At 39.8% G+C, this 27,642-nt stretch overlaps 1 protein-coding gene across 9 annotated transcripts in view; it reads right to left on the bottom strand.

Moving 5' to 3' along the window:
* Positions 1 to 27,642, bottom strand: part of MEF2A (myocyte enhancer factor 2A) — an 82,672-nt gene that overhangs the window by 6,757 nt on the left and 48,273 nt on the right. For 3 of the 9 annotated variants that reach the window (XM_042039420.1, XM_042039419.1, XM_042039421.1), the window contains 6 exons: positions 19,910 to 20,059; positions 16,816 to 17,035; positions 16,563 to 16,622; positions 6,592 to 6,782; positions 4,977 to 5,000; positions 1,294 to 1,420 (listed from right to left, as the gene is read on the bottom strand). In XM_042039420.1, coding sequence (XP_041895354.1) covers positions 1,294 to 1,420; positions 4,977 to 5,000; positions 6,592 to 6,782; positions 16,563 to 16,622; positions 16,816 to 17,035; positions 19,910 to 20,059 — 772 coding nt within the window. Of the gene's footprint in view, positions 1 to 1,293; positions 1,421 to 4,976; positions 5,001 to 6,591; positions 6,783 to 16,562; positions 16,623 to 16,815; positions 17,036 to 19,909; positions 20,060 to 20,124; positions 20,257 to 27,642 lie in introns of all 9 variants that reach the window. The other 6 variants (XM_042039427.1, XM_042039422.1, XM_042039423.1 and 3 more) reach the window with 6 other exon arrangements.

Below are 27,642 nucleotides of genomic sequence, written 5' to 3'. Positions count from 1 at the left end.
GAAAGGTTCAATCTAATAGAAACACTTCTTAAGTGTGCGAAAACCACTAAAGGCTAAAAGCTTTGCACAAATTATTTGCATTATCAAAGGAAATGGGCTGGAGTTTAAAATCACACCCCAGTGATACCAGCATTTGTCCATTGCGTAGGACACCAGCCCCCATTGCCTTTGCTGCTTCCTGAGATTCCCACTGCAGCCCCTCTCAGTTTTTGGATGTTTCAGCCACCAGCTTACAGGTTATTCTGGGTGAGGGATGCACCCAGCACTGCTTCTGAAACGGCATCCAACTGGACAGAAGGGATGTATCAGGTGAAACTCAGCGTGGCTCTTCTGAGCAGGGACCAGAACAGTTTGCTTTGAACAGCCATTGAACACAAGAGCTGAACCATCTCTGGGGCAAGAGTCAAACCAAGGTCTGCATGTCCACCTAACACACTTCAGCTGATCACCCACAGCAAGTTACTGCTCTGCCCATGACACTGCTCCTGCAGCCCAACTTCTGCACTCCCTGCTTCAGAATTGAGCCCCTCAGGGCAGCTGTGTGCTGGTGCTGCTGCAGGGCAAATACAGCCCCTGGCTGATGGGTGTGAGGAGTGCAGGGTCCCAGTACAGCCCCCACAGCTCATGGGTGCACAGTTCCTCTCCCTGCACCTTCCTGGCTGTGGCACTGCCCGGGGCACAGAAAGGGGCTCAGGGCACTGCCAGCTAATGAGCTCATTAACATAAAAAGATACAAGAGAATGTGAGGTGCTTGGCTGGCTAAACTAAAAACTGCAGTGAAAACTTTCAAAGCTAAGAGTAGAGAAAATGTATAAAATACCATCTTTGGGGGGCTGGAATCCCACCACTGCCCTGGTGGATGTCAGACAACCCTTTTGGTGAAGAAATTTTCCTCAATATCCAACCTATACCTCCCCTTGTGCAATGTGAGGCTGCCATTGCCTCATGTTCCATCACTTATTACTTGACTTTCACGAACTACTTTCCCATCCAGCAAACCACTCATCACTCTTACATTACCAAATGCCTTCCATCACACCCAGCTTGGATAAAAAGTAGTTTTAAGGTCCTGCAGACAATCAAAGTATCTGAAGAACAGAACTACCAAAGGATCAGCTACTGCCTAAACGTGAGGCACTCACAAGAGCAAGTAGCTACAGGCTCAGTTTTGATGAGTAGGAACTCATTTGAACTGAAGAGGAAAATAAAGCCAGGTGTCACAGAAATGCAGATTTCCTGGACTTCTGACTCACGTGGGTCCAAGTCCCAGCCCCTGACCCCAGCAGGGCTTACCAGTGTTGTAGGCAGTGGGCATGGCCGAGTACACGAGTCCCTGCGGGGGCAGGCTCGGAGTCGTCACCGACACCACAGGGGTGGCCAGGGGCTGCGTGGACTGAGAACTGCTTATCCTTTGGGTATTCTGCAAGGGATGGAAATAACAAACCTTGTGAGACCACAGAGAACAATGAAAAATGCAGTGCTAGGATAACAGGGCATTGCATTCAAATGTGCTGCTTTGCTGTGTCTTTGAGTTAGGAACACATCCTTTTTGTCAGGATTGGTTTTCTAAACAAGCTAAAATATTTTAAGACAACCAAAACAATCTTGGCAAACTGAAATGAAAAATTAATTGAGGGCTCACTGGGCCACTTCCCAAGCATGCAGATTTCAACTGTGTTAGAGTTGTAGGACACACAAAAATAAATGCAGTTTCTTAGGGATACACACAACAATTCTCAGAAGTTCTTAAGTGATTTTAAGAGTTTTAGTCTTATTTTTGAAGAGGTTTTAATGCAGATGGTGAGGTGCAGTTCCACTAGAAGAGATTCTCCCACTTCACAGTTGTTTATCCAATTTTCCAAATTTCAGCTGCCAGTTTTGACACTGTGCTGACTACACCTGTCCTGAAAGGAACACAGAGATCTTCTAAATTTGTGTTGATAAGACTTCAGTGATAAAATAATCTTGCTGTTCCCATGGTTCCTGAGAAACTGAGAGAGTACTTGTTATAATGCAGATATGTTTCCAAGCAAATGACACTGGAGTTCACAAAGAGCAACTGTGCTTTTCTGACAGGGAAAATAGCTAAACTAGATTGTCTCAGATAATCTGTGGGCACAAGTTGGCTTTTTAGTAACAGTCTTTCTTTCCCATATACTGGAATGAACATCTGCAGCAAACATATCACTCAAAATAAGCTCTAACCAAATTTGCTGGATAGAAAATTAATTAAACACTGTGGTGAACAGCACCAGACAGCAAAGCTCCTGCCACAGAACGTTCTGCTCTCCATGGTGGCAACTGCAAATCATCTTGAAAATATGAGGTTCGACACCATTTGGCCAGATACTGTCAAGAACAGAAAATTCTACGTGTTTTTATTTTTCAACAACAGATACTTACTTTTATCTGCAGGATTCTTAGAAATAGCAGCAGTCTCTACATCCTGTATTTCTACAAGGAGCTGGGTTTCAATCTGCTGGTTTTAAAGAGAACCTCTATCTCTGAAAAAGTATTTGCTACCAAAGGAGCAGTTTCTCATCTCTTTGGTAGGGATCCATTTCATAGCTTTACAACACTGAAGTTTACTCAGTCTTGCAAGTTTCCCTTATTTCAGACACAGGTATTTCAGGATCTGCACCAGTTAACTTTTTTCTCCACTCTAATCTTGAGAGAATGAGCAGCATTAAAAATGCATCATTCCCTTAAAAATATCAGAATGAGCAGGTACAGAAATGGGGCTGTATTCAATTTTAAGCTTAAATTTATGAAGATGAATTGAGGGTTATCAATCTTGTATCTTTCCCATTTAAAGAAAGTAATACATATCACAGCATCCACATTAAAATTAGCCACAGCTTTCACTGGCTGCCAGCTTCTGATCTTTCTTGTGTCTGGCTGCTCTTGCAATTCCCACCTTCGAGCTTCCCAAGGATTATGGGGCTCTTTGGCATTTTTTGCCAAACACACACACTGGCAGATGTGCCCTCTCTGCTTCAGAGCTCCCAGGCTTCAAAGCTCCAAGTCCCAGAGAAAGTCCCTCTGATTTGCTGTAATTGATCCCTTTAAATCACTTACGTACTTCTGAAAATCTCCCCTAGACCAAGTTTATCTGGCATAAAGAGATGTTATTAGAGCAGATTTTTGTGTCTGTCAGGAATTGACCTTTCTCCAAAGCCTTCTTGGATGGCTGCCTATAAAGTTGGGATTACTGCATAATGGAAAAGTAAAGAGGAATATACTGGGAAACAATCCAGACCAAAGAATTTCCTCATAGGATTGCTTTTTGGGTTTTAAGTGGCTAATAAAGGTATAAAGGTGGTTTTCTGATGTAAATTCTTTCTGAATATAATTCCTGGAACACTCAGCCACACAAAGACACTAAGCAATATTTAGATGTGCCCAATATTTGTTGTCCTTGGAGATTAATGACAAATTTCAGGATTTCTTTTTTTAATCTTTTGAACTGGTGCAAATGTAGCAGGAAGAATTCAGTATCTTTATTTCATGCTACGCTACTGTTGGTAGCTGCTTTTCATATTCAGTGCTCAGCTCCAACCACACAGAGTGTTCACAGATGGGATTTGGAACTGCTTCCCCACACTGGAATCAGCATCAGACAGAATCCTGCAGGTGTAGCTCGTATTTCTTTACCATGTTTGAGGCAGACACTGCACCCTTCCTTTGTGTGAGTGCTGCTCCTGTCAGGGCTGGTCCCAGTTTTTGGAGCCACTAGATGGCCCACGCCACACATGGGATCCACGTGCGGCTCCATCTGCTGATCCCACACGGCACAGGGCAGGGGGGAATCCCTCAGTCCAAAGGCTTTGGCTTTAATTTCAATTGCAATGATATTTGATTAAGTGCTTTTACACTGAGCCTTTCTTCTTGCACTGAAAACCAGACACTCCCCTGAAGGTGAGAAGAAAGTGGGAGAGCTCTAACTGCTCGACGAGCAAGACATCCCAGTAACACTTAAAAACTTCAATACTGACTTTTAAAAACCATTTTCCCTTACTTTTAAAATATATTTCTCATGTTTAAGGTAAAAATCAACCAGCAGCATGCATTCATCAAGAAATTTATCTAAATCACTACATTTTCCATGCTTTCATGCAATTAGAGCCTCATATTAGCAACAGGTCCATGTTCAACAACAAATCAAGGTCTGCAATAGGTTGATTTATTTCTCTGTGAATCTGACACAGCATCTTCTGCCTGGTTTGTGCCACAGCAGCCAAACAATTTGCAAATCGCTCTAAAAATAAGTTATGAATTATTTTAGCCTTACGTTAATTTTCCAGACAGAATGCCAAATGTTAAAAACTTTGGGGAAAGAAAAATTGAAAACACACAAATCCCAAGAGTTTCCTTTTAAAAGCAGAATATCCTTCCACTGGAAAAAAGGTAGAATTATTCACTTGCAATTCTCTCCTCCTTTTGGTAAACAGGGAACACCCCTGTGGTTTGATAATCTCACGCAGGATGAAATAATTCTAACCTCCAAAAAGGTGACCTCACCAGCAATGATGTCATCTCCTTGAAAGGAAGAGAAGTAACACAGGGCTGGTGTTACAATCTGAAGAACTTCACAAGTGAAGCCACTTTCTAAAAACATTCCAGTAATTTAGGGGATGGAAAGTGATTATTTGTATTTCATACAGAAGGCAGTACAAATCCTATATACATGGACAGTTACTTTGTAAGGCTCTTTTCCAATGTTCCCTCCAAGAAAAACAGAAACATTTTCAGGAAAAAAAAAAATAGAAGTTTACAAATGGCAAGTGCTGACTTTGGATGTGTTTTCAACTTGAATTGGTCTAGTTTTGAGTTTGATAAAACAAATGTATTTTTGTCTGCTACCAAGGGAACACTGGAATTATTTAAAATATGTAATGAAACTACAGTTAAAAAGCTGTAGTGAAAGACATTTCCAGCATCTTGCTGTCTCTCAGCAAACAGCAGCCCAAACTCACCAACTCCAATTCATCCTCCTCCGACTGTACTCAGCAAACAAGAGGGATAACATAGTTACTAAAAATAGCATTGCTTTCAAATGAAAGAAAAAGTCACGTTTGTGCTTCAGGATTTTGATTCATTTTAATTAATAATGTGTGTTTGCCACCTGATTCTGTAGATAATACTGCTAGAAATGTAATATTTCATGAAATTCGTGTCACATAAAACCTGCTGTACAGAACACTGGCTTTGGGGAAATTGGTGCAGCAAGAGCTTGGTGACCCCAAGGACACGGCTGCACATGTGGGTGTGCAGCACAGCAGTCTCTGGCTGCACTGATCCAGTAAGCCAGCTCACCAACAAAATACTTTTCACATACAACCATCATTCCATGCCAGCATCTACTCTGAAATCTCCTAACTCCCCCAAAAACATAGACAAGCCCAAAGCTGAATATGATGTTGTTCTTCAGAGCACAACAGTAAATAGGTGCTGTGCACCACTAACATCAGAACTGCATTACTGTTCCTATTTCTAATTAACAGTGCAATTTCCAATGTAATAATCAGCCAGTATACTTCCTATCTGTCCTACACTTCAGTATTCCTAGAAAAACCTTTTTTTTTTTTCAAGAATCATTACTCTGAGGCTAATTATAGCTTTTGTTACTTGGATTAATTTGGTATTATTCATCATGAGTACCAGTAACAAATGTAAGCACTTGTGGTAGCTTAAAAACAAATAGGAATTATACAGAGAGTACTTGTGTTGTTTATATCCTGCTCCTCCTGGTTATGGCCCATTCTTCCATACACAGAAAACATCCACAGAGACGCTGACAATTTCTACATGGCAGCAAAAGACTAAGACCAAAGGATTTGGCCAAGTAAATTAAAGGAAAAACAGAGTAATGCTTCCTGCAAGACCTGTTCTGGGCTTGAGGCCGTGGTTGCCTCATGGCTGACACGAAACTCGTGTGCTATTCCCAGCCTGGGTGGACAAACATTGCTGCCCAGATGCCAAAGTGCAGAGCAGCACTGCAGAGCATCTCAGTGCTCTTTGATGGCCTCGCTGAAGACATGACAGCTCCGCAGGACAGCCAAGGTCACGTTCCCTGGTGCCACATCAGACCAGTGCTGCTCTCAGCCCTTCCTCACCACGGAAGCTGCACTTCACATCCCACAGCCGTTACGACCCGGGAAATGCAGGTACAAAATGTGCTTTAGGGCACGTTAATAGAGTTCACATCATCAATGAAGATCAGCTGTTCCTCCACAGAATAATGGATAACCCTTTTTAAAACCCACATCCTCCAAACCACTGGAGTTCTCGGTACCAAGTCAGAGGGATGTCAGATCAAGACACCAAAGACCCCGGCCCTGTCTCTAGGATTGTGCCACGTTTAGGTCAGGCTGCTATTTTACACCTGTAAAAATTCCTTACAAATTTAACTTCTCCCCAGGTCATAATTCGTACTTTTGAATTTCATCTTTTGAGTTGAGTGGCATTTCAGAATACAAACACCCCTCTATTCCTACACCCTATGATAAGCAGGTGAGACAGTTTCGCCCTGCGCATGTGGGCAGAACACCCATTTTCACAGCCAGACTCAGAACAAATGTTTTAACTCACCAGTGGTGGCATCATGCCCTTGCTGGAGGGTGGGATGACGACACGGAGGTCGGGTTTGCGGTTGTTCATGCCAAGATTTCCTCCTCCTGGTGGAGGTGGGGACTTTGTAGGCATGACTTTGCCTAGGCCATTCCCACCACCACTGGTACCAAGTAGACTTGGTGAAGCTCGGGAATTCACAAACCCATTTCCTGAAAGAGGAAAAACAAATGGGCTGTAAGACGGAGGAGAAGGACAATACAAAATTTTGGTGCTCATGTACCAGTTATGAAATATTTATTTCGTAAAACTTCCGATAACAAACTTCCCACAAGGGGCTGTGTATTGAACAATCGAATGAACACAAACCACTCTCACCAGAGGATCAATATGTAAAGGGAATATCACTCCAAGGGCACACTGTGGCTGCTTAAATGCTGAGAAGAGCAAATTGCCAAAGAACTATTTCTAATAACATCCGTTGTGTTTATTTTGCCCTTTGAAGCTCCTTCAGGCTGAGCCTGCAGAAAAGTTAGGGTTTTGCACAACCCCACTTGGTCCCCACCCCGACAGAGCATGGACTACACTGAATTGTTGCCTGTGAAAATAAAAGATCAGCTCCCAAAGTCTCTGTTTCTAAAAGTTACATATTTTTCATATACATCCAAGATCTGTAGGACTCATTTCAGCATCAATATTTACTGTCTGATTATTGTATTTAGCAACAATGAGGGGAACAAATCCTTTCCCTTCAAATGAATTCCAGATATACACATTGCTTATGCCCATAGGTTTATTTACGAAGTCTTTCTCCTTACTCCTGGTACTCATTTTAAGTGGAATTAGACAAGCCAAAGCCTACAGGTCCAGGATTCAGCCCTGAAATCTCCAAAAGCTGAATATGCTCAAGGTAGAGGCCTCAGCTTACAATCAGAACTGATCAGAAAACACTACCAAGGCAGCAAATCAGTGAAGTGCCCAGTATTCTATTTTCCCATCCTGACAGAAGCACCAATCATGTTAACCAAAATATATTTCTCAGAAAAAATGTTAAAGCCACATTCCAATCACAGAATCATATTTATAGCAACAATTCCCAAAATACACAAACCTTATTCAGCTGCAAACAGAAGAAAAGTTGTTAAGGAGAATTTTGCAACAGGCAACCCCATAGTTTACCCTACAGAACCTGTGTGTGTGTATAAATAAACATAAAAAATTCATAGTAAGATTCTGTTTGCATTAACACTGCAAGTCTGAAAGCAGCTTTTATAGGCACAATCAGGGAAAAGTCTATGAGACAAAGTTCACTGTGTGGGAAATTCTCTCCTAATCGCCCGTAGCACCACGCTGGCATGAATTTTGCATTATTATTCTAATTTGAATGGGCCCCTATGCCCAATCCAATTTTATTGCATTAAATACATATTAATCTAAAAGCAATTAAAATAAGAAAGTTGTCAGTGTCACATTCTACCTTCTTTAGCAACATTTTTAATGCCTTTAATAGCACAGCAAGAAGGAAGAACAGCAACATGTATGAGCAAGGGCACAAAGCTTCATGAAGGTGCCTGGTACTACCAAGATACTCAGCCAAGGCACACTAAGAACCTCGATGGGAATTCACCAGGATCCTAGTGAGGAAGCCTCCTCAGGATTTACTCACTATGTGGATTTCCCACTGTGCCAAAAGCCTGACCATACATGGATGATCTGATATATCCCTTGAGTTTTCCAGGGTTAACAGAGCAAGGAGGAGTTATTCTAATTTAGTACTTTCCTGAAGCATTTGTATAGGAGGTATGGGAATATGACTTTTAACTCTGAAGTTATGGGGAAAAGAAGGAACACAGCAGAAAATAAAGTTTTTAATGTCAGCATTCTTCTTTCTGTATTAAAAACCACAGCAAAAACTCATTTACTCATTTTGTGATTAAAGGATCTACATTCCTCAGCAGGTAACAGCAGAATTTATTCAGATGCTTCTAGGTTAGTGATAAAATTTAGGTGGAGTGGTTGAAAAGTTGGGCTGGAGATGAGAATACACACTAGAGCTAAATATACTCTTGACTCGTAGGAGAAGACTCTCCACAGCTGGGTCACATGGAAAAACCAACAAGCCAAAAGGAGAAATTAAGTTCTGTGCTACCCTTAAGGTTCCTGAAATGGAGACAGTTTTTGCAGAATCATGATTTTGTTAACACAGTAATGCATCAATTCCTATCCATTATAAATGAGTGCAGTGTGAGGTACAGCCAGCCTGCAGAGCATCAGATTGCCAGAGACATCCTACACAATGGACAGGGAAAAAGCTAAACGGATTTGGAAAGAGATGCTAGGGAGGAAAAATATTAGAAAATGGCATAATTTTCACCAAATTATATCTGAAACTTTGTTATGGTACCTCCCATTTTCAGCAAAAATGCCAGAACATTTAAAGAACTTACTGTTATACCAGAAGTATAATCTGGGCTTTAACGTGATAATAAATAGCATTTTATTACCCACTGGGGCTGTCAGTGTTACCTTTCCATGGCAGGGCTGTGGAGTTCTGAGCAGAGTTTAAGCTGCACAACAATCCCACTCTGTATGAACAATGGGGTTCTGTGCTGCACTTTGGGCCATCCTATGATACCATTTCCTGTCCTCTGGTTCAAGTATTTCGGTAGCCCGTGTGTTAAATCTGGACAGTGTCTTTCTTCCACACCCAATCCAGTCATTTCCTGAGCCCTTATTCCAGGGCTCTGCCAAACCTTCAGAAACATTTCATGCTTTTAGTGGTGCTGTCAAAAACAACGAACTCCCTGCCACTGCCTGCTCTGCGCAGCATCAGGCGGCAGGAGGGCAGAGTCAAAGCATTTCTTCTGACAAAAGGCTGAGCACTTCTTAAAAGGAGTGTTTAAAATATATTAAAAATGGGAGAAACAACAACGAAAAATATCTTAAGTGTGCAATACTCTGGGTATTAATCCAATAGCAGCCCTTTGTGATAAAGAGCTGGCACTGAACATTGAGCAAACACTGGAGTGTCTGTATCGATCATCTGACGGATCATATGCTGGGACTGCAATAAGAGTGCAGAATATTCATTTTTAGTATGAAACTTCAAGCCTTTTTCCTTTTAATAATCTAATAAGAAAATCAAATTACCAGTTAAGAGTGAAAGGATAACTAAATGTGTGGTATTTCTTAGAGCAAGGTCAGGAGCCAGAAAAAGATAATGAGTACAGGATGATGCAACTACACGGCCCTTTGCCAAACCGAGGCCTTAATAACCCCATAAATTCTACTTACTATTTCATATAATACAGAAATTGTTTCTACCCTACCCAGTATAGATCTTCCCCAAAGACAATACTTTATGTTTAAAAACGTTTTCAAACTGAAAATGGAAACAGACTATAAAATCCTACATATGTGTAAAAATACAACCGTTTTTACTCCCAAAGGAAGAGTTTTATTTAACTCTAATTCCTTAAAACAGACGTGAAACCATGTTCAAAACAGTCCTTCGGAAAACAGACACCAATGCAAATATAAGCTCTCAATTATATGAATCATAATTTAATTAGATTTGATGATAACAAACCCTGCCAACGTACATTAGACTACTTCTTGTTTAGTCAGAAAGTGTTTACTTTTGAGGCAACTTCTTTTCTGAAGTGAAATGTTACAACCCACCCATGATACCAACTGGATATTCTGCCTTCAGAGACATAATACAGCTTAATCTCATTTACTGTCCTGCAGCCCAAGACACAGCATTCAATTACATGAGCCAGACTCATATTTCACTATATAAATCACATCAGCTGAAACAATGAACACACGTGGCTGGAAAGTACTCCATGTACTTATTACTACTCAAGGAATAAATTATAGGCATTGATGCCATTAATCTTCTTTTTTTTTTTTTTTTTTTTTTGGTGGTTCACTTTGGAAAACCGAACCACCAAAAGATAAATATCATTGAAATAACTGAACAGTTATACACAGTTTTGGAATAACTGTGGGCAAGCAGCTAAGCCATGTAAGATTAAGCAAAAATCAGGATTGTAGTAACTAAATATTTATGCCTCAAGTGACATCATAAAACCCAACAGACATCACACAATTAGAAGTAAACTGAAAATTGTGTTTGCAACAAGCCATTGATTCACAGGGCATCAGAAGGCCAGATAAAATCTACTCAAGGAAAACATTTACATGATGAACCTTGGGCAAAGGGACATATTGCAAGTAAATCCAACAATAGCATTTCTGAGCATTAGTTGCTCAATTTGTTTACTTTGGGGTTTAGTATAACAGATTCAAGCAAACATAAATTAAAAATAAAATGCAAATGAAATTAAAAACAGCATATGCCATTCCTACCATTTTCAGCTTTGCACAGCAATCACTGCTGATTCTACCACCATTTCAAAAAGCTCAAGCTCTATATTAGCTTTGGAAAGAATTTACTGTAATATCTCAAGGAATCTGAAATACATGTATTTTTACTGATCTTTACAAATAAATATGTCAGATAATACTATAATTAGAATTAAAATATACCTTTGATAGTAATATATGGTCTTGAAACATGTCTAACATGTAAGATTTATGCTTCTAAGGCAGTACTTTAGATATTAAAGGCAGCAAAAAAGAAACACACATGACTAAATGTCAAGAGAATGCTTAGTCATGTTACAGAACTTAAAAAAAGGTTATTTCCCAGGTTGTTGGAAATTTTCTTTTGCCTACAGCTACATAAAAGGAGAAAGAATTTTCAAGGATATTTAGAATTTAAAGGGGTGGTTATTATTCAGAATGCAACAGCAAACCTAAATAAAGGCATATTGCTCTTGTATCTGAGTGAAACATCAGCAACAGCAACTGGAAGTCTTTTAGGTCTTTTGTCGATTAACAGATTACAGTTTATTACATCGGTTTACTTCCTAAACTTGCCAATTTCTATGTCTCTATACAAAGCCAATGTAAAGAATGGCAAAGAAAGGAGGAGAGAAATGGTGTTTAGAACAACTGGAGATGTGGCAGTGTATCCTGGGCAAGGGGACATTATATAAATGTTGAGACTTACTTCAACCCAGCTGGGAGACTAATAATTTGTTCTCTGTATGGCAAATTCCAACCAGAATTGTCATGTACCTCTCAGTAAATCAGAAATTATGGTAAGATAACAAACACACATAGCAAGATACGAAATTTCAACTAAAACCTAATGGTAGTTCAGGGGCTGAACTGACCTCATATCATGCAGACGGGTGGTTTCCAAGGAGAAAGAGCTACAGTTAAAAAAAAAAAAACAACAAATACTTTCTTTCTTCAACCAGCATGTTTTCATGCTGATTTCAGCCAGTCATTTCTTGTGAGCTGATTTAATCAGAGAGTGATGGATGGATCAGCCTTTGTTATGTGCTGACAACGTCCAGCAAAGGAAAAGGGTTCAGCTCACACCCTGTGGAACAGCTGCTCTGCAGCCCACTCCCTGAACTCCTTTACCTTCAAGAGAGCCTGGAAGCTGTAGGAGTGAACAGACTGGTCTTGTGTTCCTCAGGGATCCTTCAGACCCTTCCTTGGAGAAGGGTGAAACCCTGACTGTTGTATTGACCTGTGTCCTCTCAAAAGATCAGAGCAAGGCAAGCCATGATGCCTGGACACTACTGACAGCACAGAGCAGGAACCTTCGTGTGCTGCATTTAGCAGCAGGTGAGCAAACATTCTGAAATCACACCCCTTTCCATACAGCTGGGAAGTGAGGGGCTCTGACTACTTAAAGACTACCTGGGACAGATCCTACCTGTCTCACTGAAGAGGAAGCACAGACCAGAAATACCATCAGGAAAGCACAGCCTTAAGCAGAAACATGTTCAGTGTTCATTTACAGCTGCTTTCCTAAGGTGGTCCTCTCCCACAGGGCCAAGCCTTGTAGCTGATGCAGGTGAAACAGGCTGGCAAGAGGACGTCATATAAATGTCAGAGTGGGGTAGAGGCAGAAGAAATTTGCATTCTTAAGGAAGAGGCTGATAGCATCAATGCAGAACATTTGCCTGAAACTGCAAGAGGTGTTTTTCAGGAGTTATTTGAATACTCCTCACTGGAGTGTCTCTCATTTCACAAACCAAACACAACCAGAAAGGTGTGCACAGAGAGCGTTCCTGTTATTGAAGCCTCTGGTGCACTCCGGAATTGCAGCGTATTCAGACTTGTGCAAGACCAAGCTCAAAGATTCTTTTATCCTCAGACACACACAAAAAGCTTCCCCCACCAGCCAAGCCCTCAAGACAAAGAGAACCATTTACAGGTGTGGCTTTTCACAGTCCTGTCTTGATCCCTTTCCGGCACCTCCAAGCAGTTTACAGCTGTGTGCAAGCTGTCAGTGGCACCTCTGCAAAATCCCTCCTCAGGCCAGGATAAAAGACCACACATGATCTAGACTGACTCTCAGTAGAAATCCAGCAGCTCACAAGACACAGCTTTTCAAGCAGGTATATCGTTCAGTTCTACTCCAAAGAAAGTACGTATTCCTGAGGTTACTTCACATTCTCAGAACCTGAAGATTAGTGAGGACATTAGGGAAGATACAGCTCTGGAACAAAGAGGAGAAGTTCAGTACCCAAGCAGACCAGGGTATCCATTTATCCATTGTCTTGATGGTAGAAATGTAAGAGGAAAGACAATTTCTTTTTCTTTTTTCTTCTTTTCCAAAAGATTAACTGTGTCCATAATCTGCATTACTGACCAGAAAGGCTACTTCAGTGACACAGGAATGTACAGATGGAAAATACTGTGACTTTGGGAAGCCATAAACAGCCTCCACTTCCAAAAGTTCCTTAAGAATCACCTGGAACTAGGAAGAACTTAGGGTTTATGGTTTTCATGCAGCCCTGGCAATGAAAACCAGCTAAGATTCTTGGCATGGTTCTGGCTCAATGCCACATGTGAAAGGTGTGGAAGAAAAAGTAAAGACTGAATAACTGTGGTGGTACTTCTGAGCTTTTCTGATTCTCAGAGTCCTCAAGGATGGGACAAGGTCACTGGAAGTGCATTTCACTGGCAACCTGTGGATGATTCATGGGATGATACCAATCTACTGGAACACAGCAAAGCAGAACTCATGGCAAACTGGAACATCATCCATGGATCCATCCGCCAAAGAAACCCTCCCTTGTATCTGGGCACCTGAGGCTGTACTCTGCCTAAAGTGTTCCCCACATCCTGGTGACACGAGACTCTGGGGCACATTTGATGGCCATCACAAACTGAACAGGGTTTAACAGTGACCGGGAGCAACAGGATCATCACAGTGTTCTAGCTCAGAAACATTTGATCTCACTAACAGAAAAAATAAATTAGCTCTAGAGCAAACTCTGTTATAATGCTGGACATTTTTCCCCTCTCAAAACTGGTATATTTGCCAAGTAAAAATTTTCAGCAAATGTTTTTTATGTGGTGGGTAGAATTTTAAAAATATTACAAAATGAAAATGCTTTTTCAGAGTTATGACAGCTGCATGTGAAGTAAGCTCTCAGTATTATAAAGTGATCACAAAATTTTCTGTTCTGGATATAAAAAACCACCTACCAATCTTTGCTACAACACGCAGATATTTTTACTCAAAGTTATTTTCCACAGAAAAACTGTTAAGTTGGCAGATTGACTGCTAAAGCAAATCATTTCCATTCCAATCAAGTTACACAGGACTTGAGAAAAAGACTCATGTGAACTCAATATGAGCCATTTTATGCAACATCTTTGTTTGAACTGGGTCCCAAATAAGCAAGATAACCTTTACTTGCTTGTTACTAAGAGATAAAGGCATATAAGTGTCTTTCAAGGAAATGAGAACAAAATCTCAGATGCTCAAGAACTTCATAATACTGAAGAAGATGGGTTTTTCCATTATTTATTTATAAGAGAGTATCTGGGAATATGGATATGCCAGTACTCTATCTTTACCTCTGACATCACTTCTATAAATTGAAGCTGCAAATTTGGCACGTGACCTTTCACTACATCCATAGGAGAATTCTCCACTCCTGAGAAGTTTAAAAAAAAAACCCTGGAAGCTAAAAGAAGAAAATAGATTTTTAAAAAGTGAACTCTACAATAAATGCAGCAAGAAACTAAAACCATTATTGTCTGCAGACATAATTAACACAAGATACATTTCAACAGCAGCTGTCAAGCTTAAGTTGACAGCAGATTTAGTCAATCTGGTTACGTATGACTTCTTGATTGTGGTTGTAACTGAGAAGGTTCCTGTGCACCTGTCAGTAGTTAAAGAGTTCTTATGCCATAACTTACAGCAAGTGGAGCTCTGACAACTCAGGGTACCCCTCAGATTTAGCATTCTGGTGTTAACCAGGTATTTGAATTTCACTAGAGGTACTTAGAGATGTTCCCCTGTTCTTGTACAGTCACAACTCTCACTTGTATGACAAACCTTTCTAGAAGTGAGTGGGTACATGTATAACATCTTGGGTGTGATGTTCTGCAAGTAAGAGATAAGTGATGCATTTTGACTTTTTACATAAACTATTAATAAATGCAAGGAGGAAAACATTTTACTGCATTAAATATGTTCCCCAAGCTGCCATAACTGGGCACTTCTAGAGTCTGATACCCTATAGCAAGCACTGTAACCCCTGCTTTATTTGCTCATTGAAGGAAGGAGTCTTAAATCTGAAGCTGCTGCTACTAAAGCCTGATTTTGGAAAAGAGGCCTGAAACAGCCTGATAATAAACTTATTTAGTCTGACTCAAAAAATTCCATGGAAATCAACATCTGACCTCTACGGTTTCTAAAAATAGTCATCTTTTTTCAACTGAGGAAGTTTCCTCCATTTAAAATCTTGCTTACCTGATGGAAACCACTCTTTAATATTTCATATCTTTGCTGCACATAGCCAAGGAATGGATAAAGAGTGGAAAGTCAATCCTGTGCTTTCAGCCTTGGAGAGCTGCAGCATTTTTTACTCATCAATTCAATTGCCTGACTTGATGTTCAAAGAACTTTTTCCCAGCTGCCACACTAAGTAGCCAGTGGGCAAACACCGAAAGGTCAACAGTTGCTTCTCTAATTCCATGCTATGAACACTTCCCAAGGGGAGTTAGGTGTGTTTGCAAAACTGACCTTCAGCCAGCACGACTTCCAATGGCACAGAAGGAATGTGACCAAAGTGGCTGAACTATTGTTTATTTTGCCTGTCTGTGACACGACACATTTCAGTGGGTGCCTGCCCCTCTATCAGAGCGCTAAATTTTGTTTAGGGGAGACAAAACATTATTGAATGAAAAAGTGCTATAATACATTTTTACTGAAGACCAAAAAATACTGTGGATTTGATTTTTGGCAAGATCTCTAATTTGTTTTCAAAAGAAATTCTGATCATCATCCAAAATTAAGACAGACCCTAGCTATCAGTTTCCAAGATTTATTGCTTTCTTCGTGTAACTGCTAGAAAATGAGTATTAAGATACACATGGCAATACAAACAATACAGTCTGTATTTGCTTCATTCTGATTGGCACCACAACCAGCAGCAAATATCCAGGTCCTGCAAATACTAAAGTTGAGAACTGAGCTGAGTTGCCTTTAGTGCAATAGTTCAGATTTGGCAAACATAAAATGTTTTTAGAATGCTGTAATTCTAAACTGTGTACCTGTAGAGATGTGTAAATGTACCTGTAAATGTGTAAATGTGTACCTGTAGAGAAACACAAAAGCAGGAGCAGCATGCTACTACTGAAAACCACTAAAATAAAAAAGGCAAATATTACTGAAGTGGAAAGGGCACAGCAGTAAAAAGCTAAATGCCTGATAATAATTTATAAAACTTGACAATAACAGTGAAGCTAAAAAAATTACAACCTTTGTTCTTTCACAGCCACTTTTTCAGAAGAGTCAAAATTAAAAATTTCTTTTGAATAACTGAGAAACTAAAACCACAATACTATTTTTTATAACAAAGACACGATACTGCACTTACCCACTGGACTGGTACCAGCTCCATTTGGCACTGAGAGATCAGTTGTCCCCAGCATTCCACCTAATCAAAATAAGCCAGAGCATTAAACTCACTTGCCCCATTACAGTATTGTGTAATGCTGTATGTCAAAACTTAAGCTGTGAAAAGGCACTGAAACCACTGAGAACTCGTTACTTGGGAGGGTTTTTGTGGGCTCTGATACAAAACCGCCCAGGGGGTGTGGAAGGAAGGCGCAGCAGCAGCGAGAGCTCACCTGCGTTGCCGGTGCTGGGCGGTCTCTGTGGGGCCCCGGGGGACACGTTACGGTGCAGGGTGCTCTGGGGTGGGGACAGCATGGTCGTGTCCGTGAGCGAGGAGCTGGCAGCCAGGGATGGGGACACCAGGGAGCTCCCTGGGTTGCTGTAGGTTAAAGTGTTGGGATTGGACACTGGAACAGTCACCGACATGGAGAAGTTCTGGGCAGGCAAGCCAGGCTGCAGGAGAGAAGATGAGGAACAACAAGACAACGCCATTAGCATTAACTGTGTTTGCAGAAACAGCACATTATATAAATCCACAGTTACATCAGTTTGTTGGGTTTTATTAAAAGAAAGTTAATTCTGTTAGTTTTTTAACTCTATTAAACATACAATTTTAAAACATCCATTTGTGGTAAAGTACGGTGTTAAATTCTTTTACATCACATAATTACAGTTCCAAAGAATTATTCAAATTTCTCAAATATGTAACATTCAAACAGAAAAAACTGAAAATATTCATATGAATTCACAAGATCATAAATACAACAAATTTAACCGTTAATTTGGATTATTACAAAACAATGACAAGCTAAACATGTCTACAAATCAATGAATTGTTGCACCTTCAAAATGTAAGCATAAACATGCACATTACAAACAGTTATCACACAAAAAATAACAAGTTAGTAATAACATTTTCTAGTAATAACTTTGTCAAAATATTGCTACTAATCTCTAAGACTTTGTTTTTCAACAGACTAGAAAAATAAACAGAGCTTTAGAAAGTCACAAAGTTCAGTAATTTGAATTTAAACATTTCAGGTTCCACAAACCCCTGCTTGAATACCCACTCCATCTTTGCAAATCTCGTTTTTTAAATTCTAGTTTTTACAGCGCTATTTAAAATGCAACTGTTTTTCTGTAGTATGTATGTTTGTTATTCAACAGCTTTTGAACCAAAAGCTGAGCTGCCTGCCATCTATGGTACTCATTTGGTCGTGACTAACTTCTTTGGCCTTTGTCTCATTCCTATCCTTTGACAGTGATGGGTTTCTGAAACAAAAGGGACTATTTTCTTTCACAACTCTCATAATTACTGGAAACAAAACCATGACAAGTACAATTTAAGGGTAAAAACCCAGTAGTATTTATTGACAGAACAGAGAGATGATAGTTGTGATTAAGAGGTCAAAGGCAAATGACCAACACACATGACCTAGCAAGTATACTTTAAAAAATGCAATTTCATCATGTGTAGCTTAAAAATCACTTAGAATGATACTTCTGCACGAAAAGTTAAATACAAGAAATGTAACAATAACTATACTAATTAGAAGAGCAGAATATACTCTCTACAAGAAACAAAATCTCTTACTAACGAGAGCCAACAACAATGCCCCTACTGACGCATTCTAAGAATAATCATCAATTTTTGGCACAGATGGGAAGGAAAAAGTAATGAAGTAGAACAAGGTAATGCTAGCAAATCATTCACAGTATCTAACCAATGACAAGCCCTACTGGCGCTTGTTTTCAGGGGAAACTACTTGAAACTTCTCAGTATCTACCAAAACCAGGGTGTTTTTACACAGCATGCTGTCAAGCAGCTCAAACTAAACTGGAAATACCTGAAGCATGCTGAACACACTGCTACGAGGTAACAGCTGGAACATTTTTTCTGTAGGTTTCTCAATACAGAACGAGTAAGTGAAAGCCTCCCCCCACACCTTACAATAAAGGCTGCCTGCCCATCTATGGTGCTCATTTGGTTACGACCAAATTCTTCACGCTTTGCCTCATTCCTATCCTTTGACAGCAATCAGTGCAGGAGAACAAGAGAAACTGTGTTCTTATACAGCCCCAGAAGTACTGGAAACAGAAACATAATTGCTCAAATTTAAGTTACAAATACATAGCTGTACCGCTAAAAAATAATGTTGCCTTCTTTATTTACACTGATGTCCACACAGACATTTAGGCTCTTCACCAAAAACCCATTTAGCTGTAACATACTGAGAGATGAGACCTGAAGATGTCTCAACACAAAAGTGTTGGATACCAAAATCTTCAAAACAAAGCAAAACCCAAAAGATTTCGGCTTTATTCAAGCGTAAGGTGCTAACAGAAGTGATGCTGGGTGTCATGACTGTCAGTTTGCTGTTCAGTCCCCAGAGGAGGTATCTCTTATGCTCTGAATGATGAAATGATTTCCAATATCAGCAAGTCATTTGGACACACTACTCAAGTGCCCCAGGGTCTGTGCAGATTAACTCACCCAGTCCATCTCTTTTAATTGCTACAAGATTTGCCATCTTAAAGTATTCAAAGGCTGTGGCAAAGCTCTGTATTAGTTTTCTTAGAAAATACTTAGTAATACTCAACACTAACAGGGTTTTGTAGGTGGAAATTAAATGTCATCATGAACACCTCCACAAAAAACATGCAATATTTCCACTCCTTTTATCCCCAAACTGAAGTTCTGGAGCCAAGTGACTTATAGCTGCACACTGGATTGGCACTTGGGAGAAAATTTTCAAATATCTTTCAGTGTTCAAGGAAGTCTCTGTTAGAATTTCAGCAGGAGCAACAAGGAATCTTTTGAGGCCCTCATTGTGCAGCAGTCTTGGTTTTAAATATCTAAATAACTTTCTACATCCAGACTCCAGCAAAATAAATTCTACTGGTTAGATGACAAAATTAATCCAATTCTATTTGCCTGCTTGTCACATACTGTAAAGTCTTGATCAACAGACAGATGAAGACTTACAAGATGTAAATAAACGATCCTACATCCCACAACAAAAATCTATCTTGGCAAATATATTTTAGGTAGGATTAGGTAATGCAGTGGGCTCCCGAAATTTTTAAATGTTATCTTGTGTTCCAAAGGTAGGAAAAACTGTGAGTGCAAAACCAAATCTAGAGATAAATCTTCTGATTCTTTATGATAAAATGTATTTTAACAAGACCAAATATCAGAATCTCATTTTTCCTCAGAAATGTTTTTCCCTTCTCAAGCCATTACATCCTCTTGTCTGTGAAGTGGTTTTCAGTGGTAAGCAAACACCATGAAAATTCTCATGCATGTAAGAGAAGCACAAACCATACTTTAGTACTCACTGCGATTTTATGATTCCGCATCATATTATCAAACTCTTCATTAATTTTTTTATATTTTTCTTCTGTATGTGGCGTGAGCACATATGAAGTGTCAGGGTCCGGGCTGTCGCACCCTCTGTGTTCCTTCTTGTTCAGAGCCTAAATAATGAAGTTAATAAAAAGGATCAACAAATAAAAAGTAGAGATAAAATAAAAGTACTTACAGGGCCTCGCTTGAAAATAAAATCACTATCTTCATTTAGTTTGCTGAATCTGTCCTCCGATAGTGGACTGTGCTCAAAGTAATCGTCAGCATCAGGGCTCTCACAACCATTAAGGCCTTTCTTTCTTAAGGTCTGAAATACAATTGGAAAATTCACATACAAATCATACTAACTTGCCAAGAAGTTTTGTACGCTACTGAATCATTCAGAGCCCCTGAACCTACATCAAACTTTCACAGACAAAACTCACTGTGCAACAGACAGGATCAGTCTTTCAAGATAGTGGCAAAGTACACAAAGAGAAAAGGTTCATCCAGGTGCCATCTCACAGGTAACTTCCCCCTACAACCACTTCATCTCCCCAGCATTCCAAGTACAATCATTTTTAGACGTTGGCTGATGGAATGAAGTCGCCTGACAAGGAACACTCAAGCCTGTGGCAAAGGAGTTCATGTATTCACCAGTAATTAAAAGCCAGTTTACTGGATCTTCAATGAATTCATTTTAGCATCCCAATTTTAATATTCACATATTAAAAAGCATACAGTTAGACAAACACAGTGGCTAAAATGTTTGATCCAATTAAACAACTGCAGGATATTAATATATGCAACACTCGATCTCAGTAGTTGATAAAGGCAGGATCTTCCTGCACTTCTGTCATCCTGCATAATAACAAGAACTGCAAAAAAGAAATTACATAATCCCTCTCTAAAATTACTTAGTTTGCTAAATATAAGCTTTTTCAGAGTCCTTTAGACTAACTTTATGGAGCTACTTCCTGTTTTCTGATGGAGAGCTCACATCAACATCCCCTGGGGGAAAAAAAGCAAGCTTGTCTACAATTCAGGCATTAAAGAAAGGATGTGAAACTACAGGTCTCATGACCAAATTACAAGATATATTTGAATTTCTTGATTTTCTTTTTCACCCTATTACACAATCAGAAATTTTTCTTTGCAAGTTCTAATTTAAAACAAAACAGTATTTAAAACATTACCTGTGGAAAAATCTTTAATGTTCTAAAACAAAGTTTCAAAAGGAAAGCAGATTTTAAACAGATAAACGTTATCAGTACATAATGCAGCAGTAGGACTATATAGGCATGACAGAGTTGTGTACTTCCTTTTTGTCAGAAATTATCAATATTCCATGAATTTTACATTAAAACTCCTAAAGATCAGAAATCTGCAAGCTGACGTTTCCAGCACCACTAAAAAAAATCCCATGTTTTTCCGTAGAAGGAATTTCCATAATGCACTGAAATTCTGACTTATAAAACAAAGTATTTTAGCTTATAGTATTCACCAGCATTTTTTTTACTGTCAACTGATTTTTAGTACAATAAAAAGTACACACAACTTCCTCACTATTCATACATATGCAAAATCCTGCTTATTTCTATTGCAGTTTTAAAGCAGGACTTGAAAATCCAATTCACTGCCTGAAATTCTTTAATATCACAGTTCACCATAAGCTGCAATTCCTTCTCAAGTTTCCTGGCTTGCTCCGTGTATCCCACACAGTATCTGGAACTCCCACAAAAATGTAATCACTAGATCAGCAGATGGGGAAAACAGGTGTAGACTCCTCCAGCACCTGTCACAGCTCCGATCCCGCTCCTCCAACCAATCAGCTGGACACGTATATGGACTTGGCCATACAAGGGCCGGCTGCTCTGTCTCTCAAGGTCGGAGCCTGTTATCCCTCTCCCAGCCCTTCCTAACAAGTCAGCCTGCCAGCCTGCTACACTTTGATATCAGCAGGGAAAATGTTAACACTGTATAAGCTGGATTACACTTAACCCCTGCAGCCCACGGCACTCTGGAAATAGAACCCAAATGTCTTTATGCAGCACTCGGCCTCAGCACGCAGTGCCCAGGACACGATTACAGAGCTGCACTGAGGCTCTGCAAAGAAAGGGCTTGCAAAACATGCACACACACAGTCCAGCTCCTGTGATAAACATGCTGAAGGAACTGAAGTCTTGCAGCAAGGGAGTTTTGTTAGAGCTCCTTTCAATAGTCTAAAGCGATCCAGGGAAAGCTTTTAAGTGTAATGCTGCCAGTTCATCCCCCCCCAGAATGGTCTGAAAATTATCCTCCAAGTTAAACAAAAAGGAAGAGATTTAAATATAAAAATGCCTTCTTCCTCTCAGTGACTGCATGTCATTTTTGCTAACAATGGGGTTAACTCTGCTTTGACTCATGAGGAAGGAAAATGCCTCAGTATCTCCCATTTCAGGCTCTGGAAACCGTCACTCCAGATGGGGTTCCTGTCATTGTGGAGGGATTTAAGCCACAGTTCCCTGTCACAGATAATAAAGCTGGGTCCGACAGGCAGAGCTCTGCCTCCTTATCACCAAAACACCAAGTACCACTTTGAGGACCTGACCATAAAAAGCCTGCAAACTTTTATCAGTGCCCAGTAACACAATAGTAAAACATTCCTGCTCCATGGCCGGGGCTGCCCACGGAATGCTGCGAGCTGTTCACACGGGCAGGCGAAGCCGACGCGAGCCAGCCCCGCCAGACACCGACACAGGCCCCTGCTCCAGGGAAAACAAGGAGGGACACGGCTACCGGGAATCTGGGAATCGCTCCGTGGGGATGCAGGAAACCCAACCTCCACAAACGAGGGCTGACTCCGCCCTTCAGATTCTCCAGTGCTAAAATTTGTTATTTCTCCAAATAATGTAAATAACTCGGCTCTCTGAGCTATTTCCAAGACATTATCACAGAGATCAAAATTTTATTAACTCTGAGGTTGTTCAGAGGAAAAAGTGCCAGTCGGTGATACCAAGTAATTTGTGTAACATGAAGAGAGTTTTATTTCTCTCCTGCGATACACAAGCTTGTTTAGAACAAAATCATGGTTTTTGCAGTGGAAACTAGTAAATATATGGCATAATTTTTTCTTACTACAGCAAGAGGGGAAAAGAACATTAAACTTCAGGTTTTGTTATTGGATGCTCACTGCAATTACCTTCTAGTGTGAAGTCTTGGTTTCCAGATCATGTAAGGGAGTGTGTAGCCCTCTCAGTAAATCTGTGTTACTTTCCACTTCCTCTAAGACTCAGCCAAAATTACTGGAAATTGTTCCAACATGTTTGCCAATGCACTGTATTGTGCCCCAGTAACTAAGATTGTGCCCCACTAACTAAGCTGTAACTAACAGCTTTGATCTCAGACTGCACTAACTAACTGATGAGAGAAAAGTACTGGTTTTACTCAGAAAATAATGCTAAACATATACAAGGAACCAATGCAGGTGTGAAATCTTTTTTTAGAAGAATGAACACAAAGTCACTACACAAGTATTCCAGACAGCTCTGGTCATCCTGATATTGCAGAATGACCCAGGAGCTTTAAACTGCTTCTGTTCCACTATTAGTTTAGTACTGATTTATTTTAACTTGAATGGCAGAGCTTAGAAAACATTGTATGAGAACAGCTGGACCAGCTATGATGGGTTTAAACATTGCAGTCAAGCACATGGTACAAGAGCCCCAATATTTTCCTGAACTTCCCCACACATATGCAAAGTAGTTTTTAATTGCACTGCATTTTGCTAATTTAAGAAAAGAATCATGCCTTGGCAAGAAGCATCTAAGGAACAGAAGAAGGGCTTCTTGCAAAACAACAACAGAAAGGAATAATTGGCTTCTCTCTACAATTCAATATAAATTTTACTGAAACCAATGATACAGATACCAAAGAGTATAAAAAACACAATAAAGTCATTTATTGTTTGATCCTTGAGGAAGCAAAGATGATATTCAACCATCTCAGTGTAATTATCCTAGTACAAGCTTCCTTCCACAAAATCCAACAGAGACACATGAAATGCAGGAGCCTGAAGCCTGCTGAGCCCCCACAGCATGAGATCAAGTCACCTTCTCCAGGCTTGTTCCAGCCCTGCTGCAGAGCTGCTCCCACATGGCTCCCAGGGGCTCCAGACACTGCTCAAGGGCAGCTCTGGGAACAAGGAACTCTGAACCAATAAACACAGATGGGTCACTGCTTCCAGGGATGAAGAGACAACCCCCAACTGGCCTTCAGCCCATCAAGACCCTGGGCTTTATATCCCACTCCAAAAGGACATGTTGCTAATGATTAAAGAGCACAATCAGCGTGTTTTGTGGTCTGATCAGTGAATTTGGTTAAAAAGCCAAGACTTCTGATAGTGTGATCCTGGGCTCCTTACCAGCCCTGGCAGAACTGTAAAGAACTTGATTATGTTCATTGTCACATCAGGAAATGGCATTTTTCTGCCTTAAAGCAAGAATGTAGGATGACCTCATGTGTAAAAAGTGTTATGAAGTGTAAAAAAGTGTCAGGTCACTCAGAACATTCAGTGTTGGGTTTCTTGTAATATTACACAAAAAGGAAATGGTTGTTGCTGTCAAAGCTACCATGTATCATGTTAACAGCTCTATTTTTGCACTTACTATTGGAGCTGGCCAGAGAGGATTTTTGTTGGTATTTCATCCCAAATCATTGGGAAAACCATGTCCAAATTTGACTAAGACTGAAATGAAAAGTGATTTCCCTTGGAAAAGGCAAACCTTTCACTTAAATCCTGTGGTTAGTGCTGCTTCTGCTCTTGCAATTAGAGCACAGAAAAGCTGCGAAGCAGCACAAATTTGGAGGAAGTATGTTTTAAATATCAGAATTTTTTTAAAGTGTAAATATTCCTCAGGCTTGAAGTAATGGAAAAGCCCTACTAGTACTGCTAAGTATTACTGCTGCTCTGGTAGGCACCTACACCATGCACGTCAAAAGGATAAACAATTAAAGTTTCCAGATGCTCTACAGATACCATGCAATAGTGGAGAGTATTTTTTTCTTACTAAAATGAAAAAAAATTCTCCTTGTCCATTCTTTAACTTATTCTTGCTGGGATTATATTCAGTTGTAGCAGGAACAAGTGGGTTGCCAATGTAGGGGCTGAGCACCACAGATAGCAAGGAAGCAGAAGGGCTGGCCCGGCCTCGCTAGCAGCAGCAAACCTCAGCCTCAGCCACCACTGATAATCACATCCTACATGAAAAGCCACACCTTTTTTTTCCTGACATAGTCACAGAATGAAGGACAAATAAAACAGCCACAACACCAGATTCCCACCCGGTTTTCATTCTTAATACATAAAAGATCAGTGAGACAAAACAGGGCATATTCCTTCACTGCAGCTCAGCTCCCTCCCCGCAACAGGCAAAGACCACATGTATCACCATGGGCTGTACATGCAGCAAAATGTCCTGCTGAAAGCAAGACAACTGTTTTATTATTTGCTTCCTGATACATATTACTGCCAAGAAGTTGAGCCTAAAACCAGGCTGGTTTTCTCTTCTTTTGTAACACAAAATATTCCACTTTCATCAGCCTGAAAAACAGTAAAGTGTCTCATCCTTTAGATACGTTATGTCTCCCTTATTATGTATAAAATATATTCAAGTACCCGAGGAGTATTCTTAGTCACCAAAAGCTAATTTTAGTTTTTAAACTTCCTTCGGGTCAGTTTGGCTACAGAAGCACCATCATTCCTGCTTCTTTTCTCTAAATTAACAACACAGCTCTGCAGAGTCAGAGCTTGACCCTACAGTGCCAGGTACACGAATTTACCACTGTCTAAAATCCAAGCAGGAGTGAATCCCAAGTGCAGCATAAACATCAAAAGAGAACAGCCAAAGAAAAAACAGATAATTCAACTCAGTAGCGGTGGTTTTATCTGTTTAAGCTCATCAACATTATTTCTGTAGGCTGAAATTTCTTTTTCCACAGACAGATGTAGTGTATTGTTCTTTGTGATGTTTACAAACTTGACATATTTTCATCAGGCTCTCTTAATATTCTCAACTTCAACCACTGAAGCATCTGCAAATTTCCGTATGAAGCTGTTTTCCTGTCCTTTGAGTTGGGAGGCTACTTACATTTAGCCCTAATACTACTCCTTTCAGTATCCCTGACACATTTTCAATTACATTTTGCCACGCTATCAGTTCAAATTTCACGTTCTAATTATAGCCACAAACACATCCATCCCCAACCAGCTCAGGGAAGGAGTGGTGCCCAGCTTTCAAAACTTCCCTGAAATGCACAGGAGGCCAAATTAGATTATGACAGACATTTCCATGAGCTAAGCAACTTGGAGAGCTTAACTTCTTAAAGAACAAGACCTTCCCAGTCTTTCTGGCAGGTTCCCCAACTACAATACTGCATGCTAAAGAAAATCTGAACTATTGACATACTCTACTTTCAGCTTACTTAAATAATATTTTCCATACTTGTGCTCAGTTAGTAGTGATATTTAAAAAGTAAATAATTGACATTATGCAAAAATATATGGACATGAAAAATTCTGAGTGCAGTACTCAAAGTTTGCTACAGTTATTATATTTCTTGGCCAAATATTATAGTTTCCTATGGAAAAAAAAAATGAAAAGGAGGTTTAGGATTAATTACTTATTCCAGGGTTTTACAAATAAAAAACTTATAACCCTGCCTCCCACTATCCATAAATACAAAGAAAAAGAAGAGCCATTTAAGCAATGCTGTGTGTTCAGTTTTAGGCAAAGGTATTCAGCATTTACAGATGGAAATTGTTCATGATTTGAAATTTTATCAGTGTCCCTGCTATAAACCACTCTAAGAAAAGACACCGTCTTGTTTCAAATGTTGGAGCACTTCCAGTATCTGGCAAATTTTAACATGTATCCCTGGCTTGCCAAACATGAAAGCTAGCTGTCAAATTCCTCCCAGATATGATAAAGATGGCACTCAGGATTCAAACTCTCATTTATATAAAATAACACATACAAAAGGTTTTTAGACTTGATATGGCATGAAGCTTGAATTCTAGCCTGAAGCATCTTTGCTGTGAAACATTATTTTAAGTAGATAACCACAAGCAATTACTAAAGAATTAGAACTTTATGGGCTATAAAATCCACTCTTCACTCCCAGAATATTACCCAGCTCTGGACTAGAAGGTACGGCAAAGGCAGCTGCATGCTTGTATTTGTGATTTTAGAGAAACACTATCTGTGTACTGCGGACTTTGTAAAGCAGTTGCTGACCTACAAACAAGCTGGATTGCTTGGTCCTAAATGAACTCCTTGAGACTTAAAATGATTAGTAATCTCTTAGCAATGATAATGCTGTTTCCACAGTGACACCTTAGTCAAGCTTTCCAAGTCCGATATTTGATGCATTTGTCTTTGTTTCACTTTCTATCCAACTCAGTAGATTACTAAACTTTGTATCACTGAGTTTGCATATCACTGAGTTTTGTATCACAGGTTTGCATTTTACCTGTTTTATAGAAAAAACCATCAAATAGATTTTCCCATTAAAGACTACTAAAAGTGCCAGTTTAACTCGATCTTTCTCAATCTTTTTATTAAAAAACAAAGACAAAATAGACTGATATTCACCTTCAAGAAGCAAAAATTATTCCTTAGCACATAAATTAAATATATTTTATAGTCCTTTCTAAATTTGCAAACGAACAAAATTA

Source organism: Corvus kubaryi, unplaced genomic scaffold (assembly GCF_017639235.1).
Source record: "Corvus kubaryi isolate FWS band 111438036 unplaced genomic scaffold, C.kubaryi_AGA036_p1.0 37394, whole genome shotgun sequence".
Lineage (NCBI taxonomy): Eukaryota > Metazoa > Chordata > Aves > Passeriformes > Corvidae > Corvus > Corvus kubaryi.
The sequence above is the reverse complement of the archived record's forward strand: the minus strand, read 5'-3'. Positions and strand labels throughout refer to the sequence as shown.